Raw genomic sequence first — 17,271 nt, 5'->3', positions numbered from 1 at the left:
ATATAGGGAAAATGGTAGGGAAACTGATGGGAGTGCTCTAAGTCAAATTAACCAGCCTTAGTCCTACTCCACATCTAACCAGCACCACCCCATATTTCAGCGGCTCTTACTATATTTCACGAAAATTAATTATGGGTGGCAAAATTTTTGAATAATGTTTGATTAACTAAAAGTTTGGTTCGCTCAGAGAAAGAAAAATTGATTCCACTACTTACAACATAAATGCATTTTCCTGCATAGGACGTGAATAATGAACTTCAAACATTAATAATATATATATATATATCTTAAAAGTAAGGCTGGTTTATTACAATAAATCAAAAGTGACTCCCTTTTTATTACATATAAACATTCAAACATGCATGTTTTTATTTGATAAATGGTACCCAACATATATTAAAAGTCAGAATTACCTAAAAAATGTGAATGAAAACATTTAAGCAAGTAAAAAAAAAAATTATTAACCAAGATTTATGCTTATCTTGATAGATATAATATTGCGATCAATAATTTTTTATTTTTCAGAGAAGCAAAAGATCTAGTTCTGACCTAAAGACATCGGATATTATAATCTTTTTGGAATTATATAAGTAGTTTGATAAAGGGATGTCGAAGAGTTGAGACAAATCATATGTCAAATCCTTTCCTTTCTAAGCAGTTGAATAATGAAAACTTCGGTGCATTTGTGAGGAAAAAAAGTAGAAAGCAAAACGATGAATATAGTTATATAGAAACAACGGGAAACAAAATGCGTGATTTGTTGATGCATTTGGTAGAAGAAATCGTGTTGGTGTAAAAAATAAAATAAAATAAAATAAAATATGAATTATCAAAAAAATCACAAAAAATCTGGTTCATGTGAAAGCCAACAATGGCCAAAAAGTAAACTCGCTAGGTACCCAAAAAATTGAAAGACAAAAAAGCCCCCCCTAAAAAATAATCTTTAGGGTTAAATACCTTACACACCTTTGTGGTTTCAAAACTTTATTTTTTCCGTCATGAGTTTTCATTTTTGTTCAAATGAGGTACATGTTCTATGAGAAAATACGGAAATGGTACCTCCGTCTATTTTTCCGTCCAAAACTAACGTCTGATCATGTCATTATACATGTGTCGGCGTACCTGTGCGACACATGTCCCTAGATGCAACGTCAACGCTGACGTGGCTACTATTTTTTATTTTTTAACTTTAAGGACTTTTAAAAAATAAAAAATAAAAAATAAAAATTCTAGGGGTGGCTTAATGCCAGTTTTGGGGGTGGCCAAGGGCCAAAGTGAAAAAAGAAAAATTGGGTTTTCGCCTATGGGGGGGGGGGGGGGGGGGGGGGGGCAAACCAACCCCAGGCCAAATGGAGGTGGCCGGCCACCCCCATGTGGCCAGCCACCACTACAAATTTATTTATTTATTTATTTTTAAAAAAAGCCTTAAAATAAAAAATCAGTGTACCATTTATGATAGTTATTGAAATCACAGGGGGTACATCATGAAATTTATAAAACCACATAGGGTATATAATTGAAAACCGAGGTACCATTTGTAATACTTAATGAAACCACATAGGACAAAACATGAAATTAATAAAACCATAGGGGGTTTAAAGTTACATAATTCACATACATATGACAAATTACAAGTTAGCGCTGATGTGATGCTAAGAGACAAATGTCGCAATATTACACCGACACGTATTGGATAACGTAGCAATCCATTGGTTTTGGACGGAAAAATAGATTGATGTACCATTTTCGTCTTTTCCCATAACACAGGTACCTCCTATGAATAAAATGAAAATTCAATGAGCAAAAAATAAAGTTTTGAAACCACATGGAGCAATTAGGTATTTAACCCTAATCTTTAACAACCGAAAGGGTACTAAAGTAATTTAAAAATGAAAAGACAAAAACCCTATCTTATTTTTTGAAGTCAAAAGATTTAGAGATGCAGAAGATAAAACTAATGCACGAATGAAAAGACCAAAACATTCCTTAAAAAAATACTCAACTCTGTACGAATTTAGAAGGTTAAAAAGTAATTTCAATGTAAAAGACAAAAGTGTCCAGCAGATTCCCTTACCAGCCATTGGGTAAGTAGGGGCAAAATAGTAATTTTGAAATCTAAGAAAATGTTGAAGGACAAAAATAACCCTTCCTGATTTAACTATGATGAACAAAGAGGAAGGGTATAACCGTAAATTGACACTATCAAATAAAAATCAATGTTCGGACTCCCTTCACACTTTTTATATATCTCTAGGTAAAGATGCCAAAATTCATTGGAATACAAGGGGTTAAAGTTTTGTTGCGTAAATTTCAAATAAACCTTTTTTCTAATGTGTATATAAAATCATGATATAATCTTAGAGCAGAACTCAAAGTCTACATTGCAAAAAACATAATAAAGAGGTAATCAGCATAGTAAAAATTTAAAAAACTGAAAAAATTCATGACATCCTTTTGACAAAAAGAGACAAATTAACCCACATCAACACACATTATGATAACCCTGTTCTGAAAATATAGCTTACCAAACACAACAATGCAAAACCAAAATTAGAACCCTAATAAGTAGCAAAGGCAGAAGGCTTCCACAGTACTAGTTGAAAAGTAAAATTAACCCACAAAAGAAAAACAAGTCTCTTTTGAGGCAAGTAAAGAAAAACAAGTTCAGAACAACACTTCCAAAGGAAAAAAAGAAACATACCTTTTGAGCACAAACCATATCTCAGGAAACTAAATCACCAGGCGACGTAGGCCATGGCCAACATGTGCTTGGGATCGAAATGTATAGACTGGCTAGCTTGCCAGCTTTCACAGCTGTTTCCAACCAAGGTATCGAAAAGACACCCAACGCTGGTTTCAGCATAGTGTTGTCAAATAATAAAGCTTAGGCATGAAACAAGTTTTCTCAGAAATAACATGATTCATGGCTTCACTACCACAATGCATATACCTTATTCTTATTCCCCCTTTCCTCACCGGGGGCCGCTTAACTTGAAGAACAGAGCAAAGTCAGCAGCACATGGACACCTGATATTGATTATGTAAACGAACATAATTTCATAAGAGTAGAAGATAATTCACATAAATGAACAACATTTAACAAAAATCTGCAGATTGCTGGAGATTGACACTTGTCACCTACAAACCAACAATAAGAGCTTCCAGGTAGAATCAGTCCTGAACTACAAGTTATTATTGCAAAATCTTCCTGTGAAGGATTTAACAGAAATAATTGCACTTTAAACTAACAACATTAAGCATCCTACTACAAAAACTGCTCAATTTTTTAAACCCGCCAAAAGGATCAATATCCGCATCTGAAGACGATGTATGACGAATAACTTAAAAGCATCTTCTCTCACCATACCGATGAATCCATAATATGAAACCTAATCACCAAATACAAATATGGACTAAAGCAACATCTCTGCAATCTGGACAGCATTAAGTGCAGCTCCCTTGCGTATTTGATCACCACAGACAAAGATGTCCAACCTGCTCAGAATTATTCCGTTAGTATTAAGGTTCATCAAAGTGGAAAAATAATGATTTCAGAGAAAAAAAAAAATGCGGCCCATTAATGAGTCTCACCCATGGTTGCCTTCCTGGGACAAATCGCGGCGGATCCTGCCAACTGCAACATCATCTTTGTTTGACACCTCCAATGGAGTAGGGAAGCGATTGGATGCCCGATCATCAATAACCACTACACCAGGAGCCTTCTTCATCAGAATATCCCTCGCTCTGTGTCCTGGACAACAAAGAAACTCAATGAATTAAGAGTTGAACCTTCAAGTGGAAATTGCTTACAATTCTTCAATCCTCCTTCACAGAGTTTGGATGGGATGACAAAGAACATGAAACATTTTATAATGGGTTGTGGATTTGTTTTATTGTGCCGAAGATGGTTTTGGACCGAGAAAAAATAAAAAAGGGAAAACCCCAATATAGTGCAGCCATTGTAGTAGCTTCAATGCATAGGATTTTTTCAAAAATAATCTTATTGATGCCAAAGGGCACGAACCAAGCACACCAGCAGTAGATATGAGAAAACATCCTCGTCAAAAAAATGGAGAAAGAAGAAAGAAACATTAAAAGAACAGAACTGATGAGTATAATTCAAAACCCAATTAGTATGCAGAACATCACTCACTAGCCAAAGTGATATATAGAAGTTCAAGTTTTTTAACAGAATAATGCATCTCATATCCAAAACTATACAACTCGGATGTTGTAGCCCTCCCAATTTGGTTTTCAAACTGCATAAGTCAAAAGTTATAGAAAGATCCCTAGAGTATAAGGTTGAGACTTGTGCCCCATTCTAGTGCTGGCTTTGCTTCACTTTCCAAAAAAAAAAATACACTAGTCACCCACACCCATTGATCTCTAATATATCGTATCTTCAATAAAATGCCCTTTTGCGCAGAGAGACAACGATGAGAAGCTTGAGATAGGGACAGGAACATCAGCTTCTATGGAAGCTTAGGAAAAGAGAAAAATATTAAGGGGGGGTGGAGGGGGGGAGAGAGAGAAACCCATTAAAAAATTTATGGGTTGGTGAACATTGTCAAATTACGTGTAGAGTGAAATTGTTCACTAGTGCTTGAAAAAAATAAAAATAAAATAAAAAAATTATTTTTATTATTATTATTATTATTATTTTGGCATAATGGCTGAAAATAGTCTTTGTTGAAATGGTTAGCTATTTTAGTTAAAAAGGCAAAATGGCTAAGAGCATGTCTTAAAAAATTAAAAAATTAAAGTAAGAATAATTCCAAAATGATCATCTAAACTTATTTTTTCTACTTTAGCTAACCACTTTTTAAAACATGTATCCAACAGATTTTTTAAATCTTTTCTCTATTTATCAAAATAATCGTTTTCATTTCATTTAATTAATTTATTTATTTTTATCGCGACCAATTACTTTGACAAAAAAAACATGATCCATTATAAGCAATATGCCCCCTTCCAATTTCTCATCTTTCTCTTGCTTTGCCTTGAGCCTCTTGATCAAAACTATATGATTAGCTAAGTATGTACAAGTTTTCACTTTTACTTGAGACACAGAATGGTAGACAAGATGAAATTTTCACTACCATTCATTTTCCTCCGTTTCACGGCACCTAAACTGTAACGCTTCGGTGAAATTAACTAACTGATAGTTAACTTCATGGTTCGTTTCTTAACTTTATTCTAAAAAGAATAAAACTACAAGGATCTTCATTCTCTCTGAATAGAGTCTGCAACAGAAGACTTTCACTTACAACAGAAGATAACAATTTAAAAAACCACAATCAAAATAAAGACAGTCAGAGTGAAGGTTGAAACATCATAACATAGATAGCTGAATCTACCAAAGTACGGTCAAAAGACCAATCATCGAATATAATACAATATTCGGAACCAAATCTAAGAATCAAAACATAACATCAAAAGTCAAGTACTACACTTAAGAACATAAAGCATAACCATGATATCAATCATATACGGGTGGGTATCACCATCGCGGCTCCACGTCCCAGCTAACCAAACGAGATTTAGCTCCTAAAAAATTACTGTGAGCACTCCCTCCAAAAGGACCAAGTGCCTCTCTGGAGTTGTTATCTACAAAATTAGCTATAAAACAATATATGTTTCATAGGCAAAAAAAGATATAAGTGTACGTCCACGACATAGTGAATAATAATACACATGATATACAAATTTTCATCTGGTGAACTCAGATGTTTAAGATATAAATCATATGCATCAAGCTACAGTTATAACTCACATTTCATAAGATGGTCATGGATGCAATATAGATTTAGTAGATGCTTATAACAAAGTAATCATGTAATAGTTCTACAGCATATGGGCCTTGTTTGTTAAGTTACAGAACAGTACACAGTAATGCGTGTACTGTTTATGTACTTTTTCTTTTACTTTTTCATATTTCCTACTACTCATCAACATCAAAATATTCTCACTTTTTTCACTTTTTATATCACATTAATAATTTTTTATTACTATTCAAATAAAAAAATTCACTACAAAATAAAACTTTTTCACCTTTTTATATCACATCATCACTTTTTACTAATTCTAAAATTAACAACTCACTACTCTGTTCTGTTATGTTCTGTACATGTCTTTGCCAAACAAACCCATGGTGTACTCAGGATATTAACCTTTTTCCCGACAGGATTTATGTTGTCCCAAGGAACCTGTAATACAACACCGGTACCCTGCCCCCGGATATGTATGCATACCTTCATATACTAGCAGCCCGACCGAGCCTGACTTCGGGTGGCCTATGATACTAGCAAAGTCATAATCGTGACCCCTATTTAAGCATGGTGCGCTAGTCACAAAAAAAACCATTGGATCCAAGGCTCATCATAACATAATCATAAACTTTTGACATTAAGGTCAACTTGTATAATATAGTAAGCCTATGGCCATTATCCCACACGTATTGGTACACTATGTCATACGATGCAATTTAATATGCACCGTATTTTATATGCATGCTTTTATAAATTAATTCATTCCATTATCTCGTTAATCATCACTCGTTTTCACAAAAATAGAGTTTACAGTAATAAAAAATATATATTTCATGTGAGTTGTAAACATGCAAGTTTGGTACACAAAATAATTATGCTTATGCGGAAAAATAATCACATAACAAGTATCGATATGAGTTTTTACTCATTTGTGTCGTAGGGTGTTTTTCAACAAAATCCTCATGAGTCTTTTCTACCTCAAAATCTGTGAAAAACCCATCATTAATTCTAATTCCGAGTTAAAACTAATTTTAGGCTATAACAAGTTCAAAATAGGTATTTTGCTTGAACCATGAATGTTTAGGACACAAGGATCGAACTTTCGGGATACAATGCTCAAACGTTCTAAACATGAGGAACGTTCGTTCGAAGCACGAGGATCAAATGTTCAACCAGGGGGATCGAACATTCGTTCTTGGTAGAAACTTATTTTTGAACCAAAACTTAAGCAAAGTACTTCTAGCAAAACCTAGGGTCTTAACAGTACTCATAATACGATCCTAAGCCATAACAACACATCAAGTAAGAATTACAACGCCTAAAACATCAAAATGTTAATCCTAATACTAAACAAGCATTAAGACCATTATAACGATTAGGGAATTAAACCTATGATTAAAAGCTATAAAGACAAAGCGACAACATAACGACTATAAAAGAACGAGTTTAAGCTAAGAGGATTTGTAGCACCTCAGATTTTAAACCATAGAATTGAGCGTCTTAAATTATTTGATCACCGAATAAGCCAAAACTAAAAACCTAATAGCTTCCAAGTCCTACCCTAACTAGGATTCACATGCCTATTTAAAAGAGCCTTGTATATAAGAGTTCATACTCGTTGGTTACAAAATCAGAATTGAAGAGATCCTAGAAGACTTGAGAGCAAACCTTAGCCTCCAAAGATCATCTAAAAATTGTTCTTGAAGTTCCACTCACCATGGTATGTGATTTCTTCAAGAATACATACGTTGTTTTTATGCTTTGAAAAATCTACTGCTATGCTTATCATGGAGCACATCCCTTGAGAATTTTCCACTGCTTTTGATGTGATTAGTTCAATATATGTTCCTAACAACAACCAGAAGCCTTAATGGCGTATTATGTTAAATGTTACAAAAACAGTATATATAATAGAATAAAAATCACAAATTCACAGAATCACAATCATAAGCTTTAATGATTATTATCAAAAACCTTATGAAAACATTTAACTAACAAACATTTTTCTAAAAATTATCTATATTTGCTTGATGCAATAGATATTATGTCGATGGGTGCAACATTGGTGTTGCAAAATGTCTTCATATTTGGTATAGCTAAAAATTATTAATTAATGAAAATTTTTTGACACCAATGAAAAATTATTTTCAAAGAAGTGAAAGACGATTTTTGCTTTAATGAAGAATAAACCATTTTCTAAACCGAGTCTTTGCTACTCCCCATCTCTCCTCTCTTAACCAAACACTAAAAAAAATTAATTTTTAAGGTCTCAACTAAATAATAAAAATAAATTAATTTTTCTAAAAGAAAAAAATTTTAGAAAAAATTTTTATACTCAAGATAAACATAACCTTAAATTTTAAATCCAAAAAGTATATATCTTTTTTATGAATAAATAGAAGAAAAAACAAACATATATGTCACCAGCCATGCAAAAAAAAAAAAAAAAACTCATTATTCTTGCGGGTCTACGGCACAACATTGGGCTAGAAATTTTGTAAGGGTTCATGGTTCTTCAAGCAGTAGATTGTCTCTTTGGTTTTATTTTTGTTAAGGAGAATAATACAAATACATCTCCTACCAGGGGTGGAGCCAGGGGATCAAGAGGGGCAGTGGTGGACCTAAATAATTGTGGTTGGAGGGGCCATGGCTAGGGGTGTAAGATGAGCCCAACTGCTCGTAAATTCGGCTCGGTTCGGTTCTGTTCGATTCGGTTAAACTCGAATCGGTCTCGGTTTGAATAATAAATGAGTCGTTCGTAAACACAATAATATGTTTGAATATTAAACAAGATATACTTGTATAAATTCGGCTTGATTCGGATAAACTTGTATAAACTCTTATAACTTCATTTTTACAAAAAAAAAAAAAAAAAAAAAAATCATATTATTTTAATTTTATAGGAAGAACATCTTAAGAAAAAAAAGAATTATTTTTCTAATATGATAGATATAACTTGTGTGTACATGAGTGTGTTTGTAAGTATATGTGGTTATCTTTGTGTGAATGCACGCACGTAATTTGTGTATTTGCATAATGAATTTATATACATACATATAAACTCGAGATTATATTATTAAGATTCAAGTTAATTTATTTAATAAACTCAAGTGATAAAATTTTAACAATACTTAATTAATTAATTATTAGTATGGATTTACGAAAATGTAAACAATCATGATATTTACTTTATATAAGAAATGGATAAATTAATTGAGCAGCTTGTGATAAGACCGAGCTCAACTCGTATTCAAAATAAAATTAAACGAGTCAAGCTTGAATAGAATATCTCGTTTGGTGATAAATTCGAGCTCGACTCGTGTTTGAAATAAAATTAAATGAGCAAAGCTTGAACATTAATACTCGACTTTACTCGGTTCAAATACAACCCTAGCCATGGCCCATGGAAAACTAATATTTCCTCTATGGACACTACAAAAAATCATGATTTTAGTAACGTGCGAATTTTCGTGCGTTACTAAAATTAGTAACGTGCTTAAAATTTGCGTGTTACTAAATAATTTAGTAACGTGGAAATTTTTCCACGTTACTATTTAGTAGCGTGTGAAACTTAGCACGTTACTAAATAGTAATGTGGAAAAGTTTAGTTTCCACGTTACTAAATTCTATGTCAATATGATTTTTTTTTTTAAAAAAATATAATTTTAAATATTTAGTACCGTGGTAAATGTTGCACGTTACTAACTTAGTTACATGGTAAATTTATCACGTTACTAAATTAGTAACCTGCAACATTTACCACATTACTAAATATTATGTCAATATAATTTTTTTTAAAATAATATAATTTTATATAATTAGAGACGTGGTAAATTTATATAATTAGTGACATGTGAAATTTAACATGTCACTAAATATTAAGTTGATATAATTTTTTTAAAAACAATTTTAAATTTTAAATTATTATTGACGTCTCAAATTTGACACCTCACTAAATATTGATCTATCATGATCGGTCGGATGATCTATCGAATGATTTTTCAATCCTATTGATCTATTGATCCTATTGATCTATTAGGATCGATCGGATGATCTATTAATCTATCACGATCAATCGGATGATTTATCAATCCTATTGATCTATCAGGATTGATCGGATGATTTATCGATCCTATTGATCGATCACAATCGATCGGATGATCCATTGATCCTATTAATCTATCACGATCGATCGGATGATCCATCGATTCTATTGATCGATCGGATGATCTATTGATCCTATTGATCTATTAGGATCGATCGGTGATCTATTGATCCTATTGATCGATCACGATCGATCGGATCATTTATTATCATATTGATCTATCACAATCGATCGGATGATCTATCGATCCTATTGATTGATCATGATCGATCGAATGGTCTATCGATCCTATTGATCGATGGATGATCTATTGATCTTATTGATTGATCACGATCAATGGATGATCTATTGATCTTATTGATCTATTGATCCTATTGATCTATCAGGATCGATCGGATGATCTATCGATCACGATTGATCGAATAATTTATCGATCCTATTGATCGAACACGATTGATCGGATGATTTATTAATCCTATTGATTTATCACGATCGATCGGATGATCCATCGATCATATTGATTTATCACGATCGATCGGATGATCAATCGATCTTATTGATCGATCGGATGATCTATCGATCCTACTGATCTATCACGATTGATCGGTTAATCTATCGATCCTATTGATTTATCATGATCGATCGGACGATCTATCGATTGAACGTCTGATTGATTCTAGTGACTATGACATGTCAAATGTAAAACGTTTAAAACATTTATACTAATTAAGTATTAATAACTAATTACTATGTTAGTTTAACATACTATATAAATATTATTATTAACGGATTATAAAATAAAAATGTTTTATAATTTTTAATGTGACTGATATAATGGGCGCACAACAAATTTTTTGGGGCCAAGCTTGCTCCAATTTTTTTCCCTAAATTTTTAAAGGGGTAATTATCTTTTTCCCCCATGAACTACCAAAAAATGCGTAATGCCCCCATGAACTACCAACTCGACCAAAATAGAGCATTCAACTACCAAAGACAACCATTTTCCCCCCTTCCGTCAGTCAAAGGGGTTAAAACAAACGGTCAACGGGTCATGTGCCGTTTTATATGGGGGCATGTTGGAAGATGATGGTAGTTCATGGGGGGAAAAGAGGAAGATGATGGTAGTTCATAGGGGGAAAAGTGGAAGAAAATGAGGGTAAAACGGCGTGTGACTAACGGAAGGGGGGAAAATGGTTATCTTTGGTAGTTGAATGCTCTATTTTGGTCGAGTTGGTAGTTCATGGGGGCATCGCGTATTTTTTGGTAGTTCATTGGGGGAAAAAGTAATTACCCCATTTTTAAAACACCCACCTCGTCTGAAATTTTGTTTCTCCAAATATTTAAAACTCCCACTTCTTTATACACTTTCTCTCTTTCTCTGAGGAGTTGGTTCTCCGTTTGCCTTTGGTTCTAGGTAATTCCTACTCCGAATCTCAGTCCATATCTCAGTCTTCGGTTTGCCTTTGGTTCTCGAACTTCTCGGTTTGCTTTTTTTAAATCATTTCTCCCTCTTTTTCTTTACAATTTTCTTCTTACTTTTTCTCATTTTCTTTCTTACGGTTTCGCCGAGAGGAGCAGAGATCCGGAATCGGAACGGACGGCGGGGTCGCGATCAACGGCGACACTTGGGTGCGACGTGCCGGCGCCGGAGGCCCACCTGGCGAGCCAGTTCCTGGCAGAGTGGTTCTCTCTCTCTCTCTCTCTCTCTCTCTCTCTCTCTCTCTCTCATCATTTCTTGATCGGTGATCATCTGGGTAAATCTCACTTCAATTCTTCGGTTTTGTTTTGAGACGTGGGTCACCTAAATCTCACTTCAATTCGCTTGGAAATGTTCAGTTTCTTCCTAAAAAAAACAGAGCAGCATTTATGGCTTTTCTTTTTCAGTTTCTCTTCTGTTTCTGAAATCCAGAAACAGCAGCGTTTTTCTTTTTGGTAAATTTGTGGTGAATGGGTTGGGTGAATCTGGAAAGAATGTGCTTGACTTGGTTCATTTTTTTGGTTTTTCCGCATGAATATATCAGAAATTGAGTGGTAGCTAGTGTATTTCATGTTTTGCTCAAGTTGTTTATTTTGGTTGATTTGGGCTGCAGACATGGCTCTTTACGGTAAAAAGGAATGGTATTTCTTTACCCCAAGGCCGAACCAGGCAGCTGGAACCGAATACTAGAAGGCGACCGGAGCGGATAAGCCGATTGGGAAACAGTCATTGTCGTTAGCGTCTCTCTACGGCGACGAGCAGCTCACATATTTTTTTTTTTACATAATTTTAGTAACTTGTGAACACACGTTACTAAAAATATTATATTTTTTTTATTATTTTGTTTATATATAAATTAGTAATGTCCATTTACTAATTTACTAACGTTTGCACGTTACTATATATATATTAACGTTCAATTTTTCCTGGGTTACTATGCAATAACGTGATGTCCATTTAGACGTTACTAAAATTATATTACTAACTGAGGGATTAAAAACGTAAAAATCACGCTACTGATTTTACGTTATTATAGTTTACTAACGTGCAAAAGATAGTTTACTAACGTGCAAAAGGCTTTTGCACGTTAGTAAACCTAGATTACTAAAACCGAATTTTTTTGTAGTGGGACTTATTTACCAAAACTTTGAGAACTTTTATGGGGGAGGCTTTGCCTAGGTTTTGGATTAGGTAGAAAGCAAGGGAGGGGGAAAAATGGTGTCGATTTGGAGAATAAGAGAAGCCTTTTGGTCAACTAGTTGGTCTTTACACTTATTGACTTATTACAGGAAGAAAATCAAAGAAAATGTGCCAAGTTGGTGGAGCTAGACCTTACACTAAGTAAAAAAAAGGTGGTAGCTAAAGGAAAAATGTATTACTAATTTTATTTTTTTTCCTACAGGGCCGTGGCCTCTGCTGGCCCTTTAATAAATTTGCCATTGTTGCCACCCTCTCAACCTACAAATTTTTTTTTTTACGCCCGGTAAAATTTTCTTGCATAACCTGATTGCCCACCCTAAACCAACCATAAGGACTATAGACATTACCGGCAGGGCAAGTAGCAGATGACATTTCATATTTCAATTTGAAGATTTTTACTTTTTAGTTTAAGAGCTATAAGAAAATTAGGTTAAAAAATAAGACCCACTAAGAAGTAGATAATCCAAATGGTGCATTTGAGTTGTTCTTAAACGTTTAGGTTTTTTTTTGACATGTCCATCCAGGAGGGAAATGATGAATTTGAATTAGTGGCTTTCGCTTCATGAGGCATGGTCCTTAGTCGATTGAGCTACCCCTAAAGACATAAACGTTTAGTTTTAGTTGTTCTTAAATGCTCAATTTCATTAAAGCCTTATTAAACTTTTCTTTTTACCTGAGCTGTCAACTTTTGACTTTTTTTCCTTTGCTTTTTTGGGTCTTCTGCGTTTTTTTGTCTTGAATACGAAAATTAAGCCAGACAATAATATATTGTGGAAGAGAGAGCATGCGCAGTGCAGGTCTTCTGTATTTATTGACTAAGCCAAGAAAAAAACGCATGATTTGAAAACTTATTTTTGTTTTTTTTTGTTTTGTTTTGTTTTTTTTTTTTTTTTTTTTTTTATGCTTATAGCTTATGCGTGAAAATATAAATTGCATTTAAACTAGAGTTAATTAAATTATTTATGAAATTTGTTAGTTATATTTTTAATTATTTGTAATCATTTTTTTTTTTTAAAACTCTTTTTAATCTTGCCTCCCGTGAATCGATATTTTGGCTCCGTCACTGTCTTCATCTACTCATCTTATTTTTAAATTCACCATTAAATTTATTGGACCAAAAGTTCAATAGTAAATTTAAAACTTGATTATATGAAAATGAGTAATAAATGGTTGGAGAATGAATGTCTAACATCTTCCTTTGGTTAATAAATGTTGAGATGTAACATCTTATTAGTTTGACTATTTTATTTTGGTTTTGATAAGAAGAAAAATGGAGGAATTTTACTAATTGGTAGAGGTTTCTTACTTCCAATACATACAAGTCTCTTTAAAACTCTAAAAAAATATATAAAATTCAAAAATACAAATCAATCAATTGATTTCGGTTTCAATTTCAAATGGGGCCTTTAATAAAGACGACTCATTTTTTTTTTTTTTTTGAAACAGAATGACTTTTTTTAGTTGGAAGTCTCGCAAAATCTAACACAAATTAAATGAGAAATTATGCCTCTTTCAATGAATTGTTAGCCAATATTGGCTACGTAAGCCTCCCATTGATTGCGGTTGTGATTATGGCAGTTTTTAGTCCAGTTATGTTAAAATGTATAGACTGTATTTTTGCATTTGTTGTTAAGGTAATAGTAATATTGTCACGTGGATAAATGTATAACATTGCATTTGTTGTTTATGGCATGGCGTTATCATATATATACATGGGCGGCTCAATGAAAAATTTAAGCCTAAGGCATTTTTTTTATTTTAAAATATAAATATAATCTTTTTTTATTTATTAAATATTTAAAAAATTAATTTAAAAATCATTCGCCTAAATTAATTTTTAGATTTAAAATTACTATAAAAAGCATTTTTGTGGACAGAAAATATTCGACGTACTATTATATTTGTTGATTTTAAATCATAATCAACATTAACAATATGATCGAACATGCAAGAGGTGTAGACAGAAAATATGCGTAAAAAGATGCTTTGATGTGTACATCTAAGGAGATTGTAGCCGACAAATTTGACGAAGACAATTAGACAAATGCAAAGAAAATATAGGAGGAGATGCTCCAAATTTATATATATATATATATATATATATATATATATATATCTATTCTGAGAGAAGTCGTGAGAAAAGACCAAACACCATCGACCACAGAGAATTGATTGAGGAAAGATGTCGGAATCTCATCCGATGAACGGCGGAGACGGCACTTACAGTTACTCCAAAAACTCCTACTTCCAGGTTTCTTCAACTCTACCTATTTTTTTTTCTGTTTTCTCCGTTGCATGATCCTCCTCTTTCTCTTTTTATTTATTTATTTTTAAATTATTTGGTAGTAAAATATTTACCAGCCAAATAACAGAGATCGCTGGGGCTGGAATTGAAACGTTGGTATGATCAATTTCAGTACATCAAAACTCAGCTGTTGCTTTTCAGCTATAATTTTATTTATTTATTTTATTTTTTTTCTGGTTAAAAAAATGACGAACAACCCAAATTGTAACAAAAATATGGATAAGGATTTTCAAGAAATTGTAAATTCTCAAATTATGTGAATTTAGTCTGTTTCTTACATCGAACGGCATGAAAAATGCTACCTATTAAAAATGTAATATGTTACCAATTAATTAGAATTGAGTATATTTTTATCAGGTTGTGTTGTGCTTTGTGTCGTAGAAAAGCTTTGAACAAAAAATAGTCTTTTAGTTTACTGAAAAAGAAGGGTCTCTTTGAAAGTGAAGAAAAAGTTCTTTGGGAGGATTTTTTTTTTTTTGGATGCTTCGGTAGCATGCTACATTTTTATTAAGATTCATTTTCAAGCTTTTCGATGTAAGGAATAGCATGAATTTAAATAATTTGAGAATCGACAATTTCAAAGAAATTGTAATGGATCCTAATACCAAAAATAGCCGTATTTTTTTTTTTTGATAAGTAGTTTAAATTTATTATGTATTATTTATGTTCCTGGCAAATATCTTCGGAAACATGTATGCTTGTTTGCATATGTGTGATTAAGATGTATATGATGCATAAACGAGCCTACATCTAAAGGGAAGTGTTATGATATAAATTATTAAATTTATCATTTTCTTATCAGCTTAAATTTTTTAAGATAAATGATAATTTTATGATGGTAATTTTATAGATGCCATTTTCCTTTCATGATATGAACAAACCAATCTTCTTGGCCTTCATCATAGCCTAGACCATACCAGTAATGGCTATGGCTATGAGCCAATAAAGATGGTAATGACGAAGGTGAGAACAGGAAGGAGAAAATTGACATCCTTAACTTATGTACAGAGAGCAGCTACAAATAATGCCAAGGCAATGATGGATGATGCAATTGCAGAGAAGCTTGATGTTACTTCAGATTGCACATTTCGAATTGCAGATTTGGGATGTTCAGTTGGACCAAATACTTTGTCTGTGGTGCAGAGTATAATAGATGCTGTTCAACACAAATACCAATTATCCGAATACCAAGTGTTTTTCAATGACCACGCCTCCAATGATTTCAACACCCTCTTTGCCTCTTTCTCACCCAAGAAGCCATACTTTGCAGCCGGTGTGCCGGGGTCTTTCCACGGCCGGTTATTCCCTGAATCCTCCCTGCACTTTGTGCATTCATCATTTGCACTCCATTGGCTGTCCAAGGTGCCAGAAGAGTTGCTGAACAAGAAGTCTGCATCATGGAACAAGGGGAGGGTTTACTACACAAACGCCCCGGATGAAGTAGTTCATGCTTATGCAGCCCAATTTGCTGAGGACATGACAATGTTTTTAGATGCTAGAGCTAAAGAGGTTGTGGTGGGTGGACTCATGGTGCTTCTCATGCCAGCCACCCCAAATGGGATCCCTCATTCTAATGCATCATCGGGATTGATTTGTGATCTCTTGGGGTTCAGCCTGATGGATATGGCCAAGGAGGTACTACTTTTTTGCATTGGGAGCTTTTTAAGTGGAACACTTCAATGCAACTAAATTTATATATTGAACCTTAAAAATATCCAAAATTATATTGAAATAAAATCCATTTCATTATTTGATTATTCACCTTACCCTTTCCATTTTTTTTTTTTTTTTTTTGGTTGTTGTTGTAGGGATTAATAAGTGAAGCTCAGGTAGACTCCTTCAACTTGCCTGTGTATGCTCCCTCGCCCAAGGAGATAACAGAGCTTGTGGAAAGAAATGGGTTTTTCAGCATCGAGAGAATGGAGATGACAAACCCTCTGTCAAGCATTGATGGCCCAGTCAATGGGCAGGCATGGACGATGCACATGAGAGCTGGCCTGGAAGGCATAATCAGCAAACATTTTGGAGCTGAGATTATCGATCAACTGTTTCATCGATTCCATAAGAAAATTGAAGAGTTTTTCGCCCCACTGGAGTCTTCATCCAAAGAAAGAACTCAGATCTTTGTTGCTTTAAAACGCCTATGATGTTTTGTCCATTGAAGCAGACATAATTTGCTTGTGTTTTTCCTTTTTGCAACGCTGGTTATGTTAATGTCCAAAGAAACTTAAATCATAAGCTGCTAATGCTATTAAGTCAAATTCAGGTGAATTTTAATTCAATCACTTTACTTTTTGTTTCAAAGACATGTCAAGCAACGTGAATTCCAACTCAATTCACACCCGTTAGTTCAAACATCATCAATGGGCCATAGAGTGCATGCTTGTTTCAAGTTTGAGTTCTAATGACAAATAGA

The 17,271-nt window shown here is 33.5% G+C and overlaps 3 protein-coding genes and 1 long non-coding RNA gene across 4 annotated transcripts in view; 2 read left to right on the top strand and 2 right to left on the bottom strand.

Annotated features, from left to right (window-relative positions):
• Nucleotides 1-17,271, bottom strand: part of LOC133877409 (RNA-dependent RNA polymerase 1-like) — a 133,074-nt gene that overhangs the window by 40,826 nt on the left and 74,977 nt on the right. The gene's annotated exons all lie outside the window — the stretch shown is intronic.
• LOC133862358 (uncharacterized) lies at nt 3,146-4,220 on the bottom strand. The gene is made up of 3 exons (XM_062298146.1): nt 4,154-4,220; nt 3,592-3,751; nt 3,146-3,495 (listed from the first exon to the last, which is right to left on the bottom strand). The coding sequence occupies exons 1-3, from the start codon at nt 4,200-4,202 to the stop codon at nt 3,414-3,416; spliced, it is 291 nt and encodes a 96-aa protein (XP_062154130.1). The 5' UTR covers nt 4,203-4,220; the 3' UTR covers nt 3,146-3,413.
• On the top strand, nt 11,229-12,212 carry LOC133872847 (uncharacterized). Its single transcript, XR_009901089.1, has 3 exons — nt 11,229-11,287; nt 11,452-11,556; nt 11,964-12,212. It is a non-coding gene; the product is annotated as an uncharacterized LOC133872847 (long non-coding RNA).
• Nucleotides 14,655-17,137, top strand: LOC133877366 (loganic acid O-methyltransferase-like). Its single transcript, XM_062315644.1, has 3 exons — nt 14,655-14,801; nt 15,864-16,490; nt 16,664-17,137. Exons 1-3 carry the CDS (start codon nt 14,733-14,735, stop codon nt 17,000-17,002), a joined length of 1,035 nt encoding a protein of 344 aa, XP_062171628.1. The 5' UTR covers nt 14,655-14,732; the 3' UTR covers nt 17,003-17,137.

Source organism: Alnus glutinosa, chromosome 1 (assembly GCF_958979055.1).
Source record: "Alnus glutinosa chromosome 1, dhAlnGlut1.1, whole genome shotgun sequence".
Classification (NCBI taxonomy): Eukaryota; Viridiplantae; Streptophyta; class Magnoliopsida; order Fagales; family Betulaceae; genus Alnus; species Alnus glutinosa.
Note: the sequence above shows the minus strand (reverse complement) of the source record. Positions and strands in the feature narration are given on the sequence as shown.